This window comes from Myotis brandtii, unplaced genomic scaffold (genome assembly GCF_000412655.1).
Source record: "Myotis brandtii unplaced genomic scaffold, ASM41265v1 scaffold155, whole genome shotgun sequence".
In the NCBI taxonomy this organism is placed as follows: domain Eukaryota; kingdom Metazoa; phylum Chordata; class Mammalia; order Chiroptera; family Vespertilionidae; genus Myotis; species Myotis brandtii.
In genome coordinates, this window is record NW_005355621.1 from 2,999,033 (window position 1) to 3,016,134 (window position 17,102).

Below are 17,102 nucleotides of genomic sequence, written 5' to 3' on the forward strand. Positions count from 1 at the left end.
CGGCGGGGCTGACAGTCTGGGGGCTGGGGTGCAGGGTCCGCCCGCGCACCGTCGTGGGGAGGAAGCGAGGCCCCGGGAGGAAGGAATGGATCCGGTCGCCCCTCAGTCGGGTTTGCACGGGAAGGAGGCAGCCATCTGGCGGCTTGCGGTCCGGGGACTGGCCCCGAAGGTGGGACTCAGGTGGAACCTCGCGGGGGAGGCGAGAGGCGGTGTCGGGCCCTCGGAGCACTGGTCTCCGAGAACAAAGCATACAGAACACCCACCAGTCGCAGTCTCCCCCAAAGTCCTCTAGCGGGGTGACTTAGCTCAGGTAGGGCGCGACCTTTCAAAACAAAACAAACACAGCGCATCCCGCTCACCTTGGACTTCACCGTCCGTGGGCCGCGCGCGAGTCGCCGGTCACCGGGTGGCTCGGGCTCGTATGCAAACGAGTCGGCAGCGGGAAGGGAGGGGGTGAGCCCGTCGGTGTGAGTGGCATTTGCAAGTAGGGGCTCTATTTGCAAAGTATTGGAAGTTTAACCAGAATCCCCTCAAAGACAGTTCAGTTATCCCTGTTCTTGGAGTTCAATTTAAGGACTTTTATTGATGCAAAACTCCGGTTGTTGATGCCGAAGAAGGGAAGGCGGAGGAGGGGTCTGCCGCTTTTCTTGGATATCATTTGCATTTCTTCAAACATTAAGCAGATGTACTCATTCCCTTGAGCTTTCACATATATCATAACCTGCCTTTAAAATATATATGCCATATGGGGTGAGAACGTTTTTCTTTAATTTACTGAATCTAAATACTCAACTATTTGGGTGAGTGTGGTGTGAGGGGTAGACCCATCCCCACCCCCACCCCCAAGCAAATACACAAATTATATATATAATCTTATATTTTAAGTGTTGTGAGGATTTCCCCCTTCCCCCCAAAGATACCCTTAAAAAAAAATAACACTTCTAGTTACAGGAAATAATTTTTTGGGCAATGTTGCGGTTAAAAAGAGGACAATATTTGAAAAGAAATTAAAAATTGCTTTTACGATTATAGCAGACAATGTCAGCCTGTCTTTGCTGCCTCTACCCTTGTAATGGCTTTTTGAAAAGTCAATTTCAGTGGCTACAATCTTTTCCTGCTGTTTACTAGATTTCATGCTGGAATGCCTATTATTTTTCTTCCCTTAAAATTAACACTGAAAGGATGTTTTTGTTTTGACACTTCTCCTCTAATTGTTTCACTTGAAAAAAGGAAAAGAACAAATGAGAAATGGAGATTGTAGCATTAGTAATTGATACCAATTTATTCAGCTATTTACAGTGAGAATGAAGAGCTATTCAGATGCAATTTTAGTCCAGATTGGTGGTGCTTTAAAATTATAAATAGAGGTCTTAATTGATTGTGTTGTTCTGTGTATGTTCTCTGGACAGCATGTATCTTTCCAGTATAATTTGAGATATTTAATTTTAAAGCATTATATTCTGAGATAAAATTTTCTCCCCTTTTGGGCCCCTGAATCTCATTCTAAAACATTAAGAAAACCATCTCCAAATTAAGTCGATATTGTGTCTTGGCTGTTAATATTTTAAGTAGTTTAGATATGTAATTTTTTGTCTCTTGCATATTATATAATTTGGTGTGTTGTGATGAATATGGTGAGCATGACTAAACTCAGAGTTATGTTGGAAAAGCAATCCCCCCTGCAATAGAATCAACTTTTAAAATTTGAGTTCTCCAAAATAAATCTTCCAATTTAACAAACATTTATTGGGTGCCTGCTTTTTGCACGGTTTTACACCATGCACTCCATTGAATAAGAATTGTAGGTAAAATTATACCTGCCTTTTAAAATTTTACAAACAAGAAAGCCTGTAGGCTATACATTTTTCCCACTGATACATGTTTATATTCCAGGTGGAAATTGGGCAAGTATTAGACACCGGTTTGGAAGGGTGTTCTTGAACACCCCTGACAACACCGTTCTGACAGTATTTCATGACAGTAAGTATGTTTTACCATTTTGGTTGTTAATTAGATTTGCACAGTAATTAGCTGGAAATTACAACTGATTTTATATTGGAGATTCCTTATAGGATGAATGCCTTTCAAGTCTAGACAGACAGTACCGCTATTCATTCCCAAAGCTTCCTTCTTTGTAGTGACTTGGTCTATAGTGTTTGCTGTGGGCCCCAGAGGGCTGTCAGCTACAGGATACAAAGCTTGTCCCAGCTCTTAAGAGGCTGTCTGTTTATCTGGTAGGGCTTTAGTCGAATTGAGTACTTCAAGGACAGTTATGTGTGGAATGGAAAATGCTGGCTCTAAATAAGGACGGTACAAATGAAAAGACGAGAGGTGGGTAGGCCTGGGTAGTGGGAGTGTCATGGAGGGGAGCTTGTAGGCCTCCAAATGAGCCTTGAAGGTTGAATGGGATTTGGCTAGGTGGGGGGTATTGCCAAATGCAGAAGCCTGAAGGCGAGTAACTTACGTTTAGGGAATGGAGAGTACATTTGCATGGTCCAAGGGGGGATTTCACAGGATAATTGAGTGTCGAGATTCCCCTTGGCCTGCCTGGATACTTAGTCCTGGATCTGCTACTATATCTGTGACATCAGGCCTTGAGCAGTGATTGCCTCACTGCTAAATTAAAAGAGCTGCATCTGGTGATCCTTAGAAAGGCACGTTCTAGCACTAAGATTTCTTTTTTATCAGATTATAAGAATTGAAAACAAGATTAGTTAGGTTAAGTGAGGGACCCACTCTTCATGCCTGGAAAGATGATGAGAACTGCATTTGAAGGGACAGTAGTCATAGAAGGTTTCATTTGTCCAGTTCTTCCTACATATGGTGCTCTTTGCTAAGTGCTAAAAGGCACAATAACTTCACCTCTCATAGCAGCCCCATTTAAATGGGGAAGCGGAAGCACAAAGAGAATGGTACGGAAAGACATACAGCTACGAAGGGGGGAGCTCAGCTTCAAACCCATGTGGTCTGTTCTAAGAGCCACTGTTCCATCATGCCTCCTGGTAAGATGAATCCGAAACCAGGTGCATTTCTTAGCCAGCTGACCATTAACGTCACATATTTTAGAGAACACTATTTTCAACTAAATAATTAGAATTGTTACTAAAGGAATTCATTGGGATTTAACTACTCTTTTCCTAGGATCAAGTTCCCTTGATCCTAATGATTCATCGTTTTACCCGTTCTCTTGTCATTTTCCTACCTGCTCTTCCCTCTGTTCCCTGTCCTTCACCAGTAAGTGTCACAAGTGGGCATCCTGGTACCACTTATACATTCTTGGTCACCAACTTCAGTCAGGCTCTTCCTTCCCGTTCTCTGCAGCAGTGGCATCGTCTGCCCAGCTGCACGAATCCCAGCATTATCCTTGGTTCTTCCTCCAGCTCTGGTTCAGTCAGATCTGCTGCTTTTACCTACTGCTAACATCTCTTCAGCCTCTGCTCTCTCCAGTCTCCAGATACTGGAGCGACCATCATCTTGCCTGCGTTCCTGCCCTGATTGCAGCACTGTGGTCCTTGCTGGTCTGCCCCTGTCCTTGCCCCCCTCAGTTCATTGTTACACTGGACTGTAGCCCGAGTGGTCTTTTAAAAAAGAAATCTGATTTGCCCCCTTTGCTCTTGTCCACTGCACTGCTTGATCTAGCCCCCACTTAGCTTGCTCTAATCCACCAGGACTATATTTCCCTCTTTCCTTTGTTTGGAACATTCTTTTCCCATCTTTCCCTGCCTAACTGATTTCTGTTCATCTTTCAGTCTCAGTTTAAATGTGATTTCCTAACACAGCCTTCCTTGACTCTCGGACTATGAGGTCCCTTTCGGGAAAACTCCCCAAACATACAACAAAACATCTTTGTTTTCCTTAGCACTAACAGTTAATCATTTGTAATTATTTAATAGCTCCTATTGTACCATGCTGTCTTTACATGGCAAGTTCTATTCTCATCCTACTTGCTCAAGGTCTCATGACCAGCAAGTAGTAGGAAATTCAAACCAGGTGATCCAATTCCAGCACATTCCTTGGAAGTACTGATAGGCTATGCTTACCACCCCTTCCCCATGCCCCCAGTTTGCGTAACATTTGTCTTCTCTGCTAGATGAGGACAGAGACTTGTCTGTGCTGGTGACTGCTTTCCCATATTGCAGGAACCTCATAAGTACTAAGTGTTTACTTGGTAAATGTTTGTTGACTGGCTTGCTTACAATTGATAATCTATTTTTAGAAATATTTATAGGATATTTTAGACCTAGAAAGAAATCTTTGGGATGTAGCAAGTTCCATCTCTCCCAATATGTAGATAGCATATTGTAAGCATTAAAGAAGAGGCTAATTTGTTGATGTGCACATTCATTTGTTGAATGAAAGGTATAAGTGCTTTGGGGATTCAGAGAAGGGAACACTTAAGTTTTGGCTTGCAGAATGGAGTAAACCCAAAAGATTTCAGGAGGATGGGGGAACACTGGGTTTAAAGTATGGGAGGAAGACAGAAGGTATGGTGAAAGGACAGGAAAGCTAAAACTTACGGAACCAGAGATATAGACAGCTAAGCCCATGATGGCTGGGTGGCTTATCTTCAAAGAAGGGGAGGTGATAGCTAATGTCTCCTGAGTACTCAGTGCCAAACACTGTCCTTAGCAGGTTTCTGTTCTTTGTTTAATTCTGACAACTCCAAAATACTGTCAGTACATTTTTTAGAAGCTGAGGTTTAGAGGCTAATCCAAATGATGATCTTGCTGCTAATTCCAGTGCATGACAAGATATTGCGATTTTTAAAAAAAATATATTTTATTGATTTTTTACAGAGAGGAAGGGAGAGAGATAGAGAGTTAGAAACATCGATGAGAGAGAAACATCGATCAGCTGCCTCCTGCACATCTCCTACTAGGGATGTGCCCGCAACCAAGGTACATGCCCTTGACCGGAATCGAACCTGGGACCTTTCAGTCTGTAGGCCGACGCTCTATCCACTGAGCCAAACCGGTTTCGGCGATATTGCGATTTTTAACTTTTTGCCTTTACTTTTTATGTTATATTTATAAATTAATCTCTCAGATCCTAGTTATTTGAACAGTGTCCTGCAGATCAACTAATTTAAAAAGACTCATGGTATCCTGTGGATATTCATTTTGGAAAGAATTTTTTACTGTGGTTATTTTCTCCCCTATTAAAAAGAGTTGTTTTCAGTTGTTTGTTCTGAAACAACCACTGGTCCTGTCTCCTGCACCGTGATCTCCCCTAGGGCATTGTAAAAACTAGTCAATTCACAGCTATTCTAATTGAGCTTTTTTACGGCTAGTAAAACCTATCATCATGTCTATCTATTAAAGACTACTCCCCTAGTATCTTGTTTGTATTGTAGGATCAATACAGTATTTTATATTTGGGTAATGTTTCCCATGCATTTATATTAACTGCAGTATCTGTGTCCTTGTCTAACACTTCTTTCCATCTCTGTTGGACTTTACAAAGTCTTCAGTAATAAGGCATTTATTTGATACATCTGTTGACTGCGGTATCTAACGTAATTGGAAATACAGATATATTTCGTAATTTACATAGTTTTTTTAGGGGGTAGAGAACAGAATTCACATACCTTTAATAATTTGTGAAAGTACAGGGTACCTATTTACTCATACTTTAAAAAAAAAATTTGACTGATTGATTGATTTTAGAGAGACAGCAATTTGTTGTTCCACTTATTTATGCATTCATTGGTTGTTTCTTGTATGGGCCCTGACCACAACCTTGGCCTATCAGGACAGTACTCTAACTGAGCTACCCAGCCAGGGCCTCTAAGAAGTGATATACAGTCAGTGAGTTATGACTCTGCCTCTCCTACTGATCTCTGAAAACAAGAATCCCTATTGGTTAAATGTATTTCTATATAAAATGGAAATAAATCACCTTCCCTATCTCAAATAGCTGGGTTCTGGGCTTGATGAATATTTAGGATCAAGTGTCTCTTGATTTGGCCTGAAAGCATGTATATATTCCACTTAAATTTTGCTATACTGTTTATTCAGATAATGCATTAAAAATTTTCTACCCACAACTAGCCAGTCCCTTGTTTTTTGTTTTTGTTGTTGTTTTTTCTCTCTCTTTTTAAGTATTATCTGCAAAGCCGAAAGACTTCCAGGGTTTGTCATGTTGGTGAAATAAAGTGTAGTAGTTTAAAATGAACGGTTCTGTTTTTTTCCAGATTTTTCCCTCTTAAAATTCTTTTAGCTCTGACCAAAATTAATTAAGCAGGCATCTTTTCAAATAGCCATTTTAACTCTCACTCTCGTCTGTGGTTATAATTTTCCTACCCTTATATGCAGAACTCCAGTCTCCTTGACCCCTCCTTTTCTTTTTTCTTTAAAGAATCAAAAGTGTGAGGGTAGGGGAAAGAGAAAATGAACCTTTGGCTAGAATTAGAGGCTGATGGGCTCATTCAAAATGTGGGTGCATGCTTGGTTACATGGGTACAGATTGTGCAAGGAATTCATATACTTCTTGTCCCAGACAACAGTTTGAATCAAGACATTGTCTATTGTGGAACTTCCGTGAGACCACAAAGGAAGTTTGCAGAGGAACCAGAGGTTTTCCTAGGAATATTAGGCTTCAGCAGGCGAGCCGAACGTGCCGCACACAGGTGGCTTTTAGGAGACTACTTATTTTGGTTTTGCTTGTTAATCCAGGGGTAAGTTAGGCTATAAATCAGAGTTGTCTATACTATATGTCAGGGTTATGCAGTTGAAAATAAAGAGATGTGTATTTTAGATTCATTTCCTTATTTTGTTTCCCTGTTGGTCTTATGTTTTCACTTATGGAGGATGGTAGGGAACTCTTGGATAGTTGGCAAATTATCAAAAGGTTTCCAAATCAAGAAATAGAAATGTTTTCTTTTAGTAAGCTTAAGCTATGAAAAATGTAGTTGACCTGTCCTATGATATTTCATGAGCACTGACTCTGTTATGTTTTTTACACAAGTTTTACTGAAGAAGATTGAAACACTTTTTCTTCCTAGATGGATGGTGACAGTTCTACAACAGATGCTTCTCAATTAGGAATTTCTGCAGACTATATTGGAGGAAGTCACTTTGTTATACAGCCTCCTGATGGTAAGAGCCACAGTCAGAACAGCTTCACAAGTAGAAGCAAATTAGGAAGTGGAAATTTTATTAATATGATGCTATAGGCTACTTTTGTCTTTATAGTTAAATTAGCAATCTTGCATCACCATTCAGTGAAAGTGTATAAAGGTGTACTGTGCTACTTTAATTAGCAATAGTCTTCAAAGAGTGATGAGTTATAAAAAAGAATTCTGTAAGAGTATGCCTTTTAAAGTTTCTTTAAAAATTTGTTACTGATTTCCTATTTGAGAATGAAACATAAAAAATTCTTACTCAGTTGGAACAGTAAAAAGTTCTTTAGAGGGTGAGTTGCTAGCTATTATTTTTAGTACTTATAAACAGATTTATTTTTGTTTTTCCTTCAATATTAAGTTTGAGTTCTGTAGGTATTAAAATTGGCCTATCAGAAATAATTTGGTTTTGTGGCATTCTGATTTGTAAGATTAAAAGCATTAAGATACATTTTTGTAGAAGACAATTAGAGGAGGCAATTAGTTACTTCATCCTAAAACATACTTAAACAAGTTAATTTTGACAACATCCTTTTAAACACATGAAAATGTATACTGAATCAGCTTAAGTGACTTTCCTATTTAATTCATATAAAGAGTGGGAAGTTTCCTTACAAGATAATGCATTTAATCATCAAAGGGTATTATTGGTACTGGGAAAGCATCAGTTATATCTAAATCTACGTAATTTGAAAATTCACTTTTTGTAATAACTGGATCACTGCTATAGCTTTGTTCAAAACTATAACTACATTAGTAATAAACCAATTAGATCAGTAATATTCAAGTCCAATTTTCCCTTTCTAGGTAAATTTGGCTTTGGGTAGACATATAAGCTCTTAATCTAGCAATAGTCAAGGAGCCATCATCATAGGTCAGGGTCTGTAAGTTTTATAGCTCAGTCATGGGAAACATTTATGAGCACTTGTTTTGTTATAGGTGCTACCAAGTGCTAGGAAAGAGACAAAGCTGACCCCTGGTCTCAAGTAGAAAAAAATCTAATAGAAGGAATCCTATATAATAAAAGGCTAATATGCAAATTGACCGAACGGTGGAGTGACCGGTCACTATGATGTGCACTGACCACCAGGGGGCAAACGCTCAGTGCAGGAGCTGCCCCCTGGTGGTCAGTGCACTCCCACAGCGGGATCGCCACTCAGCCAGAAGCCAGGCTCACGGCTGGCGAGCAGACTGGTGGTGTCAGGAGCCTCTACCGCCTCCACAGCTGCGCTAAGGATGTCCGACTGCGGCAGTCAGAAGACGGCAGTCAGAAGCCATCAGTCGGACATCCCCCAAGGGCTCCTGGACTGCGAGAGGGCCAATTTCTTGCACCGGGCGTCTAGTCAGAAATAAAAAGAATCATACAGTGTGTCAGAAAGATGCAGAGAGGCACTTGTGATGTTTCGTGAAAGCAGAGCTCACTTCTGAAGTGCTGTGCGAGGTTGTTATTGAGCTCTTGGAGAATGAGTAGGTAGGATTTGAGTAGGAGAGTTGAGGACCAAAGTGTTCTAGACAGTAGGTTTGAAATTAAGGAGTGGGATTCGTTCTGGCCCTGAGAAAGTGGTGAAAAAAACTACTATATCCCAATCCCTAAAAAGGGTTAGGAAATGAGCCAGAATGGCTCTCATCCTAGATTGCTATAGACAGTCTTCTCTCTACCTTGAAGTAAAAATTATGAGAAGCCTTAAACTAAATTACTTTTATTTCTTTAGATAATGAGGACAGCATGAATGATCATGAAGACACAAATGGTTCAAAAGAAAGTTTCAGAGAACAAGATATATATCTTCCAATTGCAAATGTGGCAAGGATAATGAAAAATGCCATACCTCAGACGGGAAAGGTAATGTGGAGGAGAAGCTTAACTAGGAGATTTTGGGGATGGGGTGGGGTGGGATGTAAAACTACGTGAACATAGTTCATGACTACAGTTAGTTACTGATTTCAGTCCTTCAGCAAATCAAGTATTTCTTTCAATTCTAATACTTAGTTACTGAACAATATTCCATTTTAAGTTCTATCATGTCCCCCAAATGTGCTCCTTCTCCCACCTATTATAAGCAGATGAAATATAAGAAACTTAAAAAAAATAGGTGTATTGTCAGAGCTATCAGGTTTGGGCATATGAGGTAACTTCCATAATGTTGCAGCAAAATTGGGTCATATTGGACTGATACATGTATTACAAGGATTTTTTAAAAACCCTTTTATACCCTAGCTGGTTTGGCTCAATGGAGCATCAGCCTGCGGACTGAAGGGTCTCAGGTTCAATTCCAGCCAAGGGCACATGCCTGGGTTGTGGACTCGATCCCCAGTAGGGGGTGTGCAGGAGACAGCCAATCAATGATTCTCTCTCATCATTGATGTTTCTATCTCTCTCTCCCTCTCCTTTCCTCTCTAAAATCAATAAAATATATTTTTTAAAAAATCCTTTTATTTGGAAACAACTATTTTGTTTTTTATGTTTTTGTCATTTTACCTGAGAGAACATTTTTTAAAATTGATTTTTAGAGCAGCAGTCGCCAGTGTTTCGGACCTCATGGACCACCAGTAGTCTGCGGACTACTGGTTGGCGACCGCTGTTTTAGAGAGAGAGAGGGAGAGACAGAGAAACATTGATGTGAGAGAGAACCTCTCGTGGTTGACTCCTATACTTGCCCCGATAGGGATTGAACCCACAACCTTTTGGTGTACAGGACGATACTCCAACCAACTGAACCACCTGGCCAGTGTGAAACAACTTTTTTATAAAATTATAGATCTTAACATACATTTAAATTCAACTGGTAATTTTTTAAGTAGTTTTGTTAGAACAATTTAAAAAATTCGTCACTGTACTCACCACTTGGTCTCAAATAAAATTCACACTTTTTATGTTTTATATTGCATAATAAACTTCTATCATTTTATTATAGCTTATAAAGTATACGTGAAAGTAATAAAGCTTTTAAATAAATAAATATATTATTAAAATATATCACTCAGCGTAGAAGTTCCAGTTTGAGAGGTCCTCTTTATGTTTGTTTGTTTTTTAAAATATTTTTTTTTATTGATTTCAGAGAGGAAGGGAGAGGGAGATAGAAACACCAATGATGAGGGAAAACCATTGATCGGCTGCTTCTATACATCCCCTACTGGGGATCGAGCCTGCAACCTGGGCATGTGCCCTGACTGGGAATTGAACCATGGGCTCCAAGGCTCAACTACTGACTCACACCTGCTGGGTCTCTTTATATTTTAAGGGGAAAAAAGCACAACTGCTGATGATTGCTGAGGCTAGGCCTGCACTGTTGTCCAGTACCCACAGCTACAAGTGGTTATCGAGCACTTGAAATGTTATTGAGCTAATTGAGATGCACTTGAAATGTAAAGCATAGACCAGATTTTAGAAGTTTGTATGAAAAAAAGAATGAAAATACCTCAATTTTTAAATTGATCCTGTGTTTAAATAATATTTTAGGTTTATTGGGTTAAATAAAACATGTAAAATTAACTTACCTGTTTCTTTTAACGTGGCTACTAGCTATCTAAAGTTATATATACAGCTCACATTATATTATCTTGCTTGACTGCATTTATGAAATTTGTTTACTTTTCTCCAGGATGCTGTTTAGGTATGGAGATGAAAGACAGTATGTTTTAGCAAGGATTTTGAGTGTCATTCCTATTAGAGTGGCTTTGGAATTGCATAATTGAGTCCATTAGAGTCTTATTTTCAAACCCCAGGCCCTTAGGAGAACGGTTTTTATGAGGTGGTGGGTGTGTGCTTCTTTAGGTAGGCTTTTTTGTTGTTGTTAATCCTTACCAGAGGATATTTTTGCCATTGATATATTTTTTTTAAGAGAGAGTGGAAGGGAGAGAGAGAGAGAGAGAAACATCGAAGTGAGAGAGACATATGGATTGCTTGCCGCCTGCATGTGCCCCAACCTGGGCCGGGGATCGAGCCTGCAACTGAGGTACATGCCCTTGACTGGAATCGAGCCCACCCTTCAGTCGGGCCAGCGCTCTAACCACTGTGCAACCAGCAAGGGCTGGGTAGGCTTTTTAATAAACTCAAAACCTATACCTGACACTTTGCATTTTCAGTAGAAAAAATGTCACCAGGTGTCATTCTTTCACTCCCTTGTAAGTCTTATGTGACTTCAGTGTTTGTTTTTCAAAATTTTGGTGCCCTTATTCTGGGAAATGGTAGAGCACAGAACTGGTACCGAAGTCTGTAGCCCACAGTATACTGTCTACACACAACCTGGTTTTCTGGGGACACTCATTAGTAAGGGTTTTTATCTTGGGATGGAAGGGACGTCCAGTGGTTGCTTTTATAACTAAACTAGAGCCCGATGCAAGAGTAGGCCTCCCTTCCCCCAGCTGCCGATACCAGCTTCCCGCTGGCACCCAGGACCTGGGCTTCCCTTGCAGCCCCAACTTCATCCCGAAGGTTGTCCGGTCTAATTAGCATATTATGCTTTTATTATTATAGATTATATCTGTTTTCTGTGAATAGTTGTCAAGGCTTCTCTGACTTGTATTTGAGTTTTTAATTTTCACTCTGAGGGTGGAATTTTAATAGTACAAATTGTGTTTATGTTATTAGCATATATTTCAAAGATTAAAGGTTTAGTCATAAACTGAAGTTTGTATTATTCTGAATAGCTTTCACTTTTGCACATTGTTAGGAAGGTGATGATTATATTCCCTGCAAATTTACCTTTCATTTTTCTCTTCAGATTGCGAAAGATGCCAAAGAATGTGTTCAGGAATGTGTGAGTGAGTTCATCAGCTTTATAACATCGGAGGCCAGCGAAAGATGCCATCAAGAGAAACGGAAGACAATCAATGGCGAAGATATCCTCTTTGCCATGTCTACCTTAGGCTTTGACAGTTATGTAGAACCTCTAAAATTATACCTTCAGAAATTCAGAGAGGTGAGTAAAATGTCTTCCATTATGCTTCTAAGAAAATAAGATACACTATTCACTAACTTGTAAAATGTATTGCTTAAAAATTCATTTTATAGCAAACTACATAACATTTGTTAGATGTGTGTCATCACTTACGTTACTGTACGTAAGTAGTAAGTCCTTTCTTTTTCCTTTGGTTATTACTAATGACAGCATAGTTACGTAATGATTAAGAACGTGGACTCTGGAGGGTGAATCCCAGCTCCACCACATGTGAACTCTGTGACCCTGGGCAGCTTATTTAAGTACGTTAGGCCTTGGTTTCCTAATCTGTAAGGTGAGGTAATAATAGTCCCTGCCTCCCAGCATATTGAGAGGATCAGGTGGAACAGCCTATGGACTGCATTTAGCTGAGTGCTCAATAATGTCAGTGTGTGCGGGTATTGTTAAGAGGTAGTCGTTGCCTATGAATTTTGTGAAAATGAGTTAAAATCGGCGTATTTATTTCTGCACTGCAAGTTGGGTATATGATTCACTTTGCTTTCAAAATATTTTCTTAGTATCTTTAGTGTTAGGATACCATTAAATTCGTGATACCTTTATGGAATGATTAAAGTAGGAAGAAATATGTAAATTCTTCACAGTATTTTTCCAAGTCTTTAGCATCGTGGGACCTTAGAATGGAAGATAACTTAGAGGTCTTTGGTCCAAACTGTAATTTTGATTTAGAAATTTTAAGCTCCATCTATCTGAGCAAAATCAAGGCCCAGAAAGGCAAATAAACCCTCCTTCTTATCTTAGTTCATGTAATAAAGGTGTTTGTTGTTCTTAAAAAAAAAAATTAAACTTTAAATTTGCTGTTACAGTACTGCCCAGTTGGCTGAAAGTGTATATGTAATTGATAACTTGGGTCATTTGTAGTAGATTCATAAGCTGAATATTTATTTATACTATTTTACAGACTATTTCATCTGTAAGTAGAGTTCTATTTTCCTTTTGATGTAGTGTGGAATTAGAATAATTTATTTAATTTTACCCATAAATAATTTAGATTTTCTAGGTCATTATTAAGACTATCTTTTGATGATTACTACTTGTATAAAAAGTTTTAGCATTTGAAGACCTCTTCATATGTAATTAACCAGAAGTGTTAATAAATACTCTGTGTAGTGTTTGTAAAAAGATAAGCTCCTAACTTTAGGAATTAATCAAGCATTCTTGTTTAGAAAACTGTTTCTTTTGAATAGCAGTGATTACTTTTTTGGTTCTCCTCCCCCAGGCAATGAAAGGGGAGAAAGGAATTGGTGGAGCAGTCACAACTGCAGATGGACTAAGTGAAGAACTAACAGAGGAGGCATTTAGTAAGCAGTGTTGTGATACGTTTATACAACTAAATTTAATGTAATTTAATGTCAGTGGTGGTACTTTAGGACTATCAGCACTGAGTGTTTTGACATAGCATTGTCTTGAATAGTCCTTCTTAGTTGATGCCCGTATATTTGAAGTCAGTGAGGGATAAGTATAAAATTTAAATTTTGCAGACATTATAATCTTTCACCAATAGTTCAACTGATTGCCATAGCCCTTATTTTTTCGTTTAAGATTCACGTGAGATAGGAATGCTGAGAACTGTAGTTTGCAATATAAAAATCTTGTGATTTAAATAAATTAGAACTGATTTATTTTTTTAATTATATTGTTATATGGTGAAATAAAAGGTCTATGGTGATTATATTTCTCATATAAACTTTATGTGTAAATATTTTATATTTCTCATATAAACTTACATGATTTCTTATATATAAAATATATGCTGCTTAGGTATGTGAGTGTTGCTTCCAGCCAACCCTCATGGTGTAGGTCTACTCCTGACTCAGAAACTCATTTCTGCAGGTTTGTACACATGGGTAGTTAGCTAAAGTACAGTTCAGAGAAATGAAGATTCAGAAAATCAAAAATGCTTTGGGAGCTTTTTAAAAATGGAATATTTGGGGGTTATGCTTTGGCCCAAGATTACATTGATAAGCAGCAGAATTATAATGAGACGTTAATGGCACAATTTTACAGTGCAGACCAAGAAAGTAGATGCAATTCTTTTCTCACTTTAACTTTTTTTTGTCTTTTAGCTAACCAGTTACCAGCTGGCTTAATAACTGCAGATGGTCAACAACAAAATGTTATGGTTTACACAACATCATATCAACAGGTAGAGTACCTTCTTTGTAGTTTAAATTATTTTAAGAATTTATTATATCCATTGATTTTGATCACAGGTAGTTAATTTCAACACATTATTATTATTAACCTGATTTTTAAAAAGGTTCAATATTATTTTCTCAGAATATATAATTGTTTGGTACTCTCGTAATGTTATACACACACACACACACACACACACACACACACACACACACACTCACACTCACGAGGCCCGGTGCACGAATTTGTGCAAGGGTGGGGTCCCTCGTCCTGGCTGGTGATCAGGGCCATCTCGCCCAGTCCAGGGGGAGGGACTGTGGGAGGTTGGCTGTGGGAGTGCACTGACCACCAGGGGGCAGCTCCTGCATTGAGTGTCTGCCCCCTGGTGATCAGTGCACATCATAGCAACCTGTCATTTGCTCGACTGGTCTTAACGGTCGCTTCGGCTTTTATATGTGTGTGTAATGTTATACACACACACACACACACGGTCATATTTGCATAGAAGATTTCTAGAAATATAAACAAGAAATTAATAAAGTAGTTTCCTTGGGTAGAGAGAGAGATTTGGGGTGAGAAGTAGACTTATTTTTCATCTTCTATTGTTGTTTTTCTTAATTGTCTATTTTTATTCATTGAATGTTTATAATATGCATGTTATTTTTAAACTAATTTTTCATTCTTGCCAACTTAAATTTTCTAATCTTAGATTTCTGGTGTTCAACAAATTCAGTTTTCATGATCTGAAGAAATGATGGAGTGGAGTAGGAGAAGCAAGTCTGTACGATTCCGAAGCAGAGACATTAGAAGGAAAGGACTGGGAAAAGCTGTCTCTCTGTATATCAAATAGCTGTAATGTAGCTTCCTGATGCTTGACTAATTGAGGTGTTAATTCTGACTTGAGGATCTTTTTCATGAATGATTTTAAAGAAAAATTTGGATTTTAAAGGTATTAAAATATTTTTGTTTTGTACAAGAGTTTGTTGCTCTGTATGACTCCTGTATGCATTGTATATTGCAATTTATTACTGTCAGAGATTTGTAGACAGTTTCTTATTTTCATATTGAATCATGTTACTTTTGTAATTCAAGTAAGCAGCTGGGTTAATTCATGATGTTTGCCCTTTTAATAAAATACAAGGGTAGAGTTCATTTTGAATGCAAGTTGCCTTTATTATAAGTTTGAGTTTGTCTTGGTTATATACTATCTTGCATGATAACCTAGCTAGATTTTTAACATTTGCCATATTTATTAAAATTAATTTTTTGTAAAACATTCATAGCGTAAGCAGCACCATTTTTAAAAAATGTAACTGAAAAATTAAGTGTGAACGCAGAAGCATATATTGTCTGCCCAATTAAATTTGGTGCCCATTAACAGTGTTTACACTGTTCATTGTGCCTGTTAAGATAATTTTCGTTTATTGGAGCTTTGTTAAGACTACATTTATTTATTATAAGTGTTGGAATTCATTTAAGTTTAATGTAGTCCTAGTGCTCTTGAAATGGTGCCCCTTTCATTTTGTATCAGATTTTTCCAAAACATACCTTACTATCCTCTTCCAGAAGAGGGACTTTATAGTCTGATGGTAAATGTCCTCATTTTACCTTTTTAATTGAAATGTCAAGTTTCCGGTTATACTATGGGAACCAGGAAGCATCAGACCTCAGTCTGTATACTGACATTTTTTTGCATGGGTGAGTGAATGACATGAAGAATTGAGTGAGTGCTATGAATGGGGTGAAAGAGAAGCCGCCAACTTCTAGTGTGCTGTCTTGATCTTTGCAATAAACTAAACTTATATAATGTAACTTTGCATAATTTAGTAGCATGTATTTGGGTCGTTCCATTTTTGAAATAAGGATTTGTATTTTTTCATCTTTTAGGTGATAATTAACTTGAGTGTGGTTTTAAAAAAAATCAATAATTGCTATTGTATATTTTGCCTAAAAGGGCGAGTGTTTGAGAGAATGTGATCTTGGAAGGATGCTCATATTTATAAGGTATAAGCAGTTTCCCACATATAGGCCGAACAGAAGCATTTACTTTGCTGGAGGCGCCTTTGGGGGCATATCTGGACTAATCTGAGGTTAATAACTTCCCCTCCCCTTTAAAAAATAGTCATCACAGAGAACAAATAAGCAAAAAGGGGAGGAGTGGTGAAACAACCATCATTCTACTACTATGTTGAAATGACCAGTGTTAATATTTTGGTAAATATCATTTGTCCTTTTACTTTGCTAAATATGTATATTTTTATAAAAATAGGTTCGTTCTTGCTTGCATACTGTTTCATAATCTGCTTTTTTTCACGGAATATATTGCAAACATATTTTCCAGGTCATTAGTCTCCTAATTTTATTCCTCTATTCTATCGTGTGGCTGAAGCATAATTTATTTAATCCTCTATAGGACATTTTGACTGTATACATCTTTTCCCAGGTATAAACAATACTTCACTGAATCTTGTGTACATCCATGACTGTTTTCTTAAAATAATTTCTTAGAAGTAGAATTGCGGGGTTAACAGATAGGCAAAATTTTTAGGCTTTTGATACTTACATATAAGTGTATTTTTGAAATATCTTCTATTTGATCCAGGTAGTATGTCACTATATAATTGATAAAAAGCATTTGGTCTTTGGTAGTTTAAAGATTGTGTTATGAAAAAAAAAAAAGATTGTGTTATGTTGAAGCATCAAGATAAAGAAAAATTAGACAACTTTAAAATTTTAATATATACCAAAACAAATTTCTAATAGTCCTGACTAAAAGCTTTAAAGTAGGTAAAACCAGGTCACTTTGGGTTATGTGACTTTCATACTCTGAGAGAATCTTAGCATTCTGCATGTGCCAGGTACATAATCTCCTTTTACACACATAA

At 38.0% G+C, this 17,102-nt stretch overlaps 1 protein-coding gene across 3 annotated transcripts in view; it reads left to right on the top strand.

Moving 5' to 3' along the window:
• The window catches only part of NFYB (nuclear transcription factor Y, beta), a 17,357-nt gene extending 702 nt beyond the window's left edge, over positions 1 to 16,655 (top strand). The window contains exons 1-8 of one of the 3 annotated variants that reach the window (XM_005861674.2): positions 7 to 169; positions 1,894 to 1,980; positions 7,004 to 7,097; positions 8,833 to 8,963; positions 11,845 to 12,042; positions 13,298 to 13,379; positions 14,145 to 14,224; positions 14,927 to 16,655. In XM_005861674.2, the coding sequence (XP_005861736.1) occupies positions 1,975 to 1,980; positions 7,004 to 7,097; positions 8,833 to 8,963; positions 11,845 to 12,042; positions 13,298 to 13,379; positions 14,145 to 14,224; positions 14,927 to 14,959 (624 nt within the window). In that variant the 5' untranslated portion in view covers positions 7 to 169; positions 1,894 to 1,974 and the 3' untranslated portion in view covers positions 14,960 to 16,655. Of the gene's footprint in view, positions 1 to 6; positions 170 to 1,893; positions 1,981 to 6,966; positions 7,098 to 8,832; positions 8,964 to 11,844; positions 12,043 to 13,297; positions 13,380 to 14,144; positions 14,225 to 14,926 lie in introns of those variants that run through there. The other 2 variants (XM_014536002.1, XM_005861678.2) reach the window with 2 other exon arrangements.
• The last annotated feature ends 447 nt before the right edge of the window (positions 16,656 to 17,102 follow it).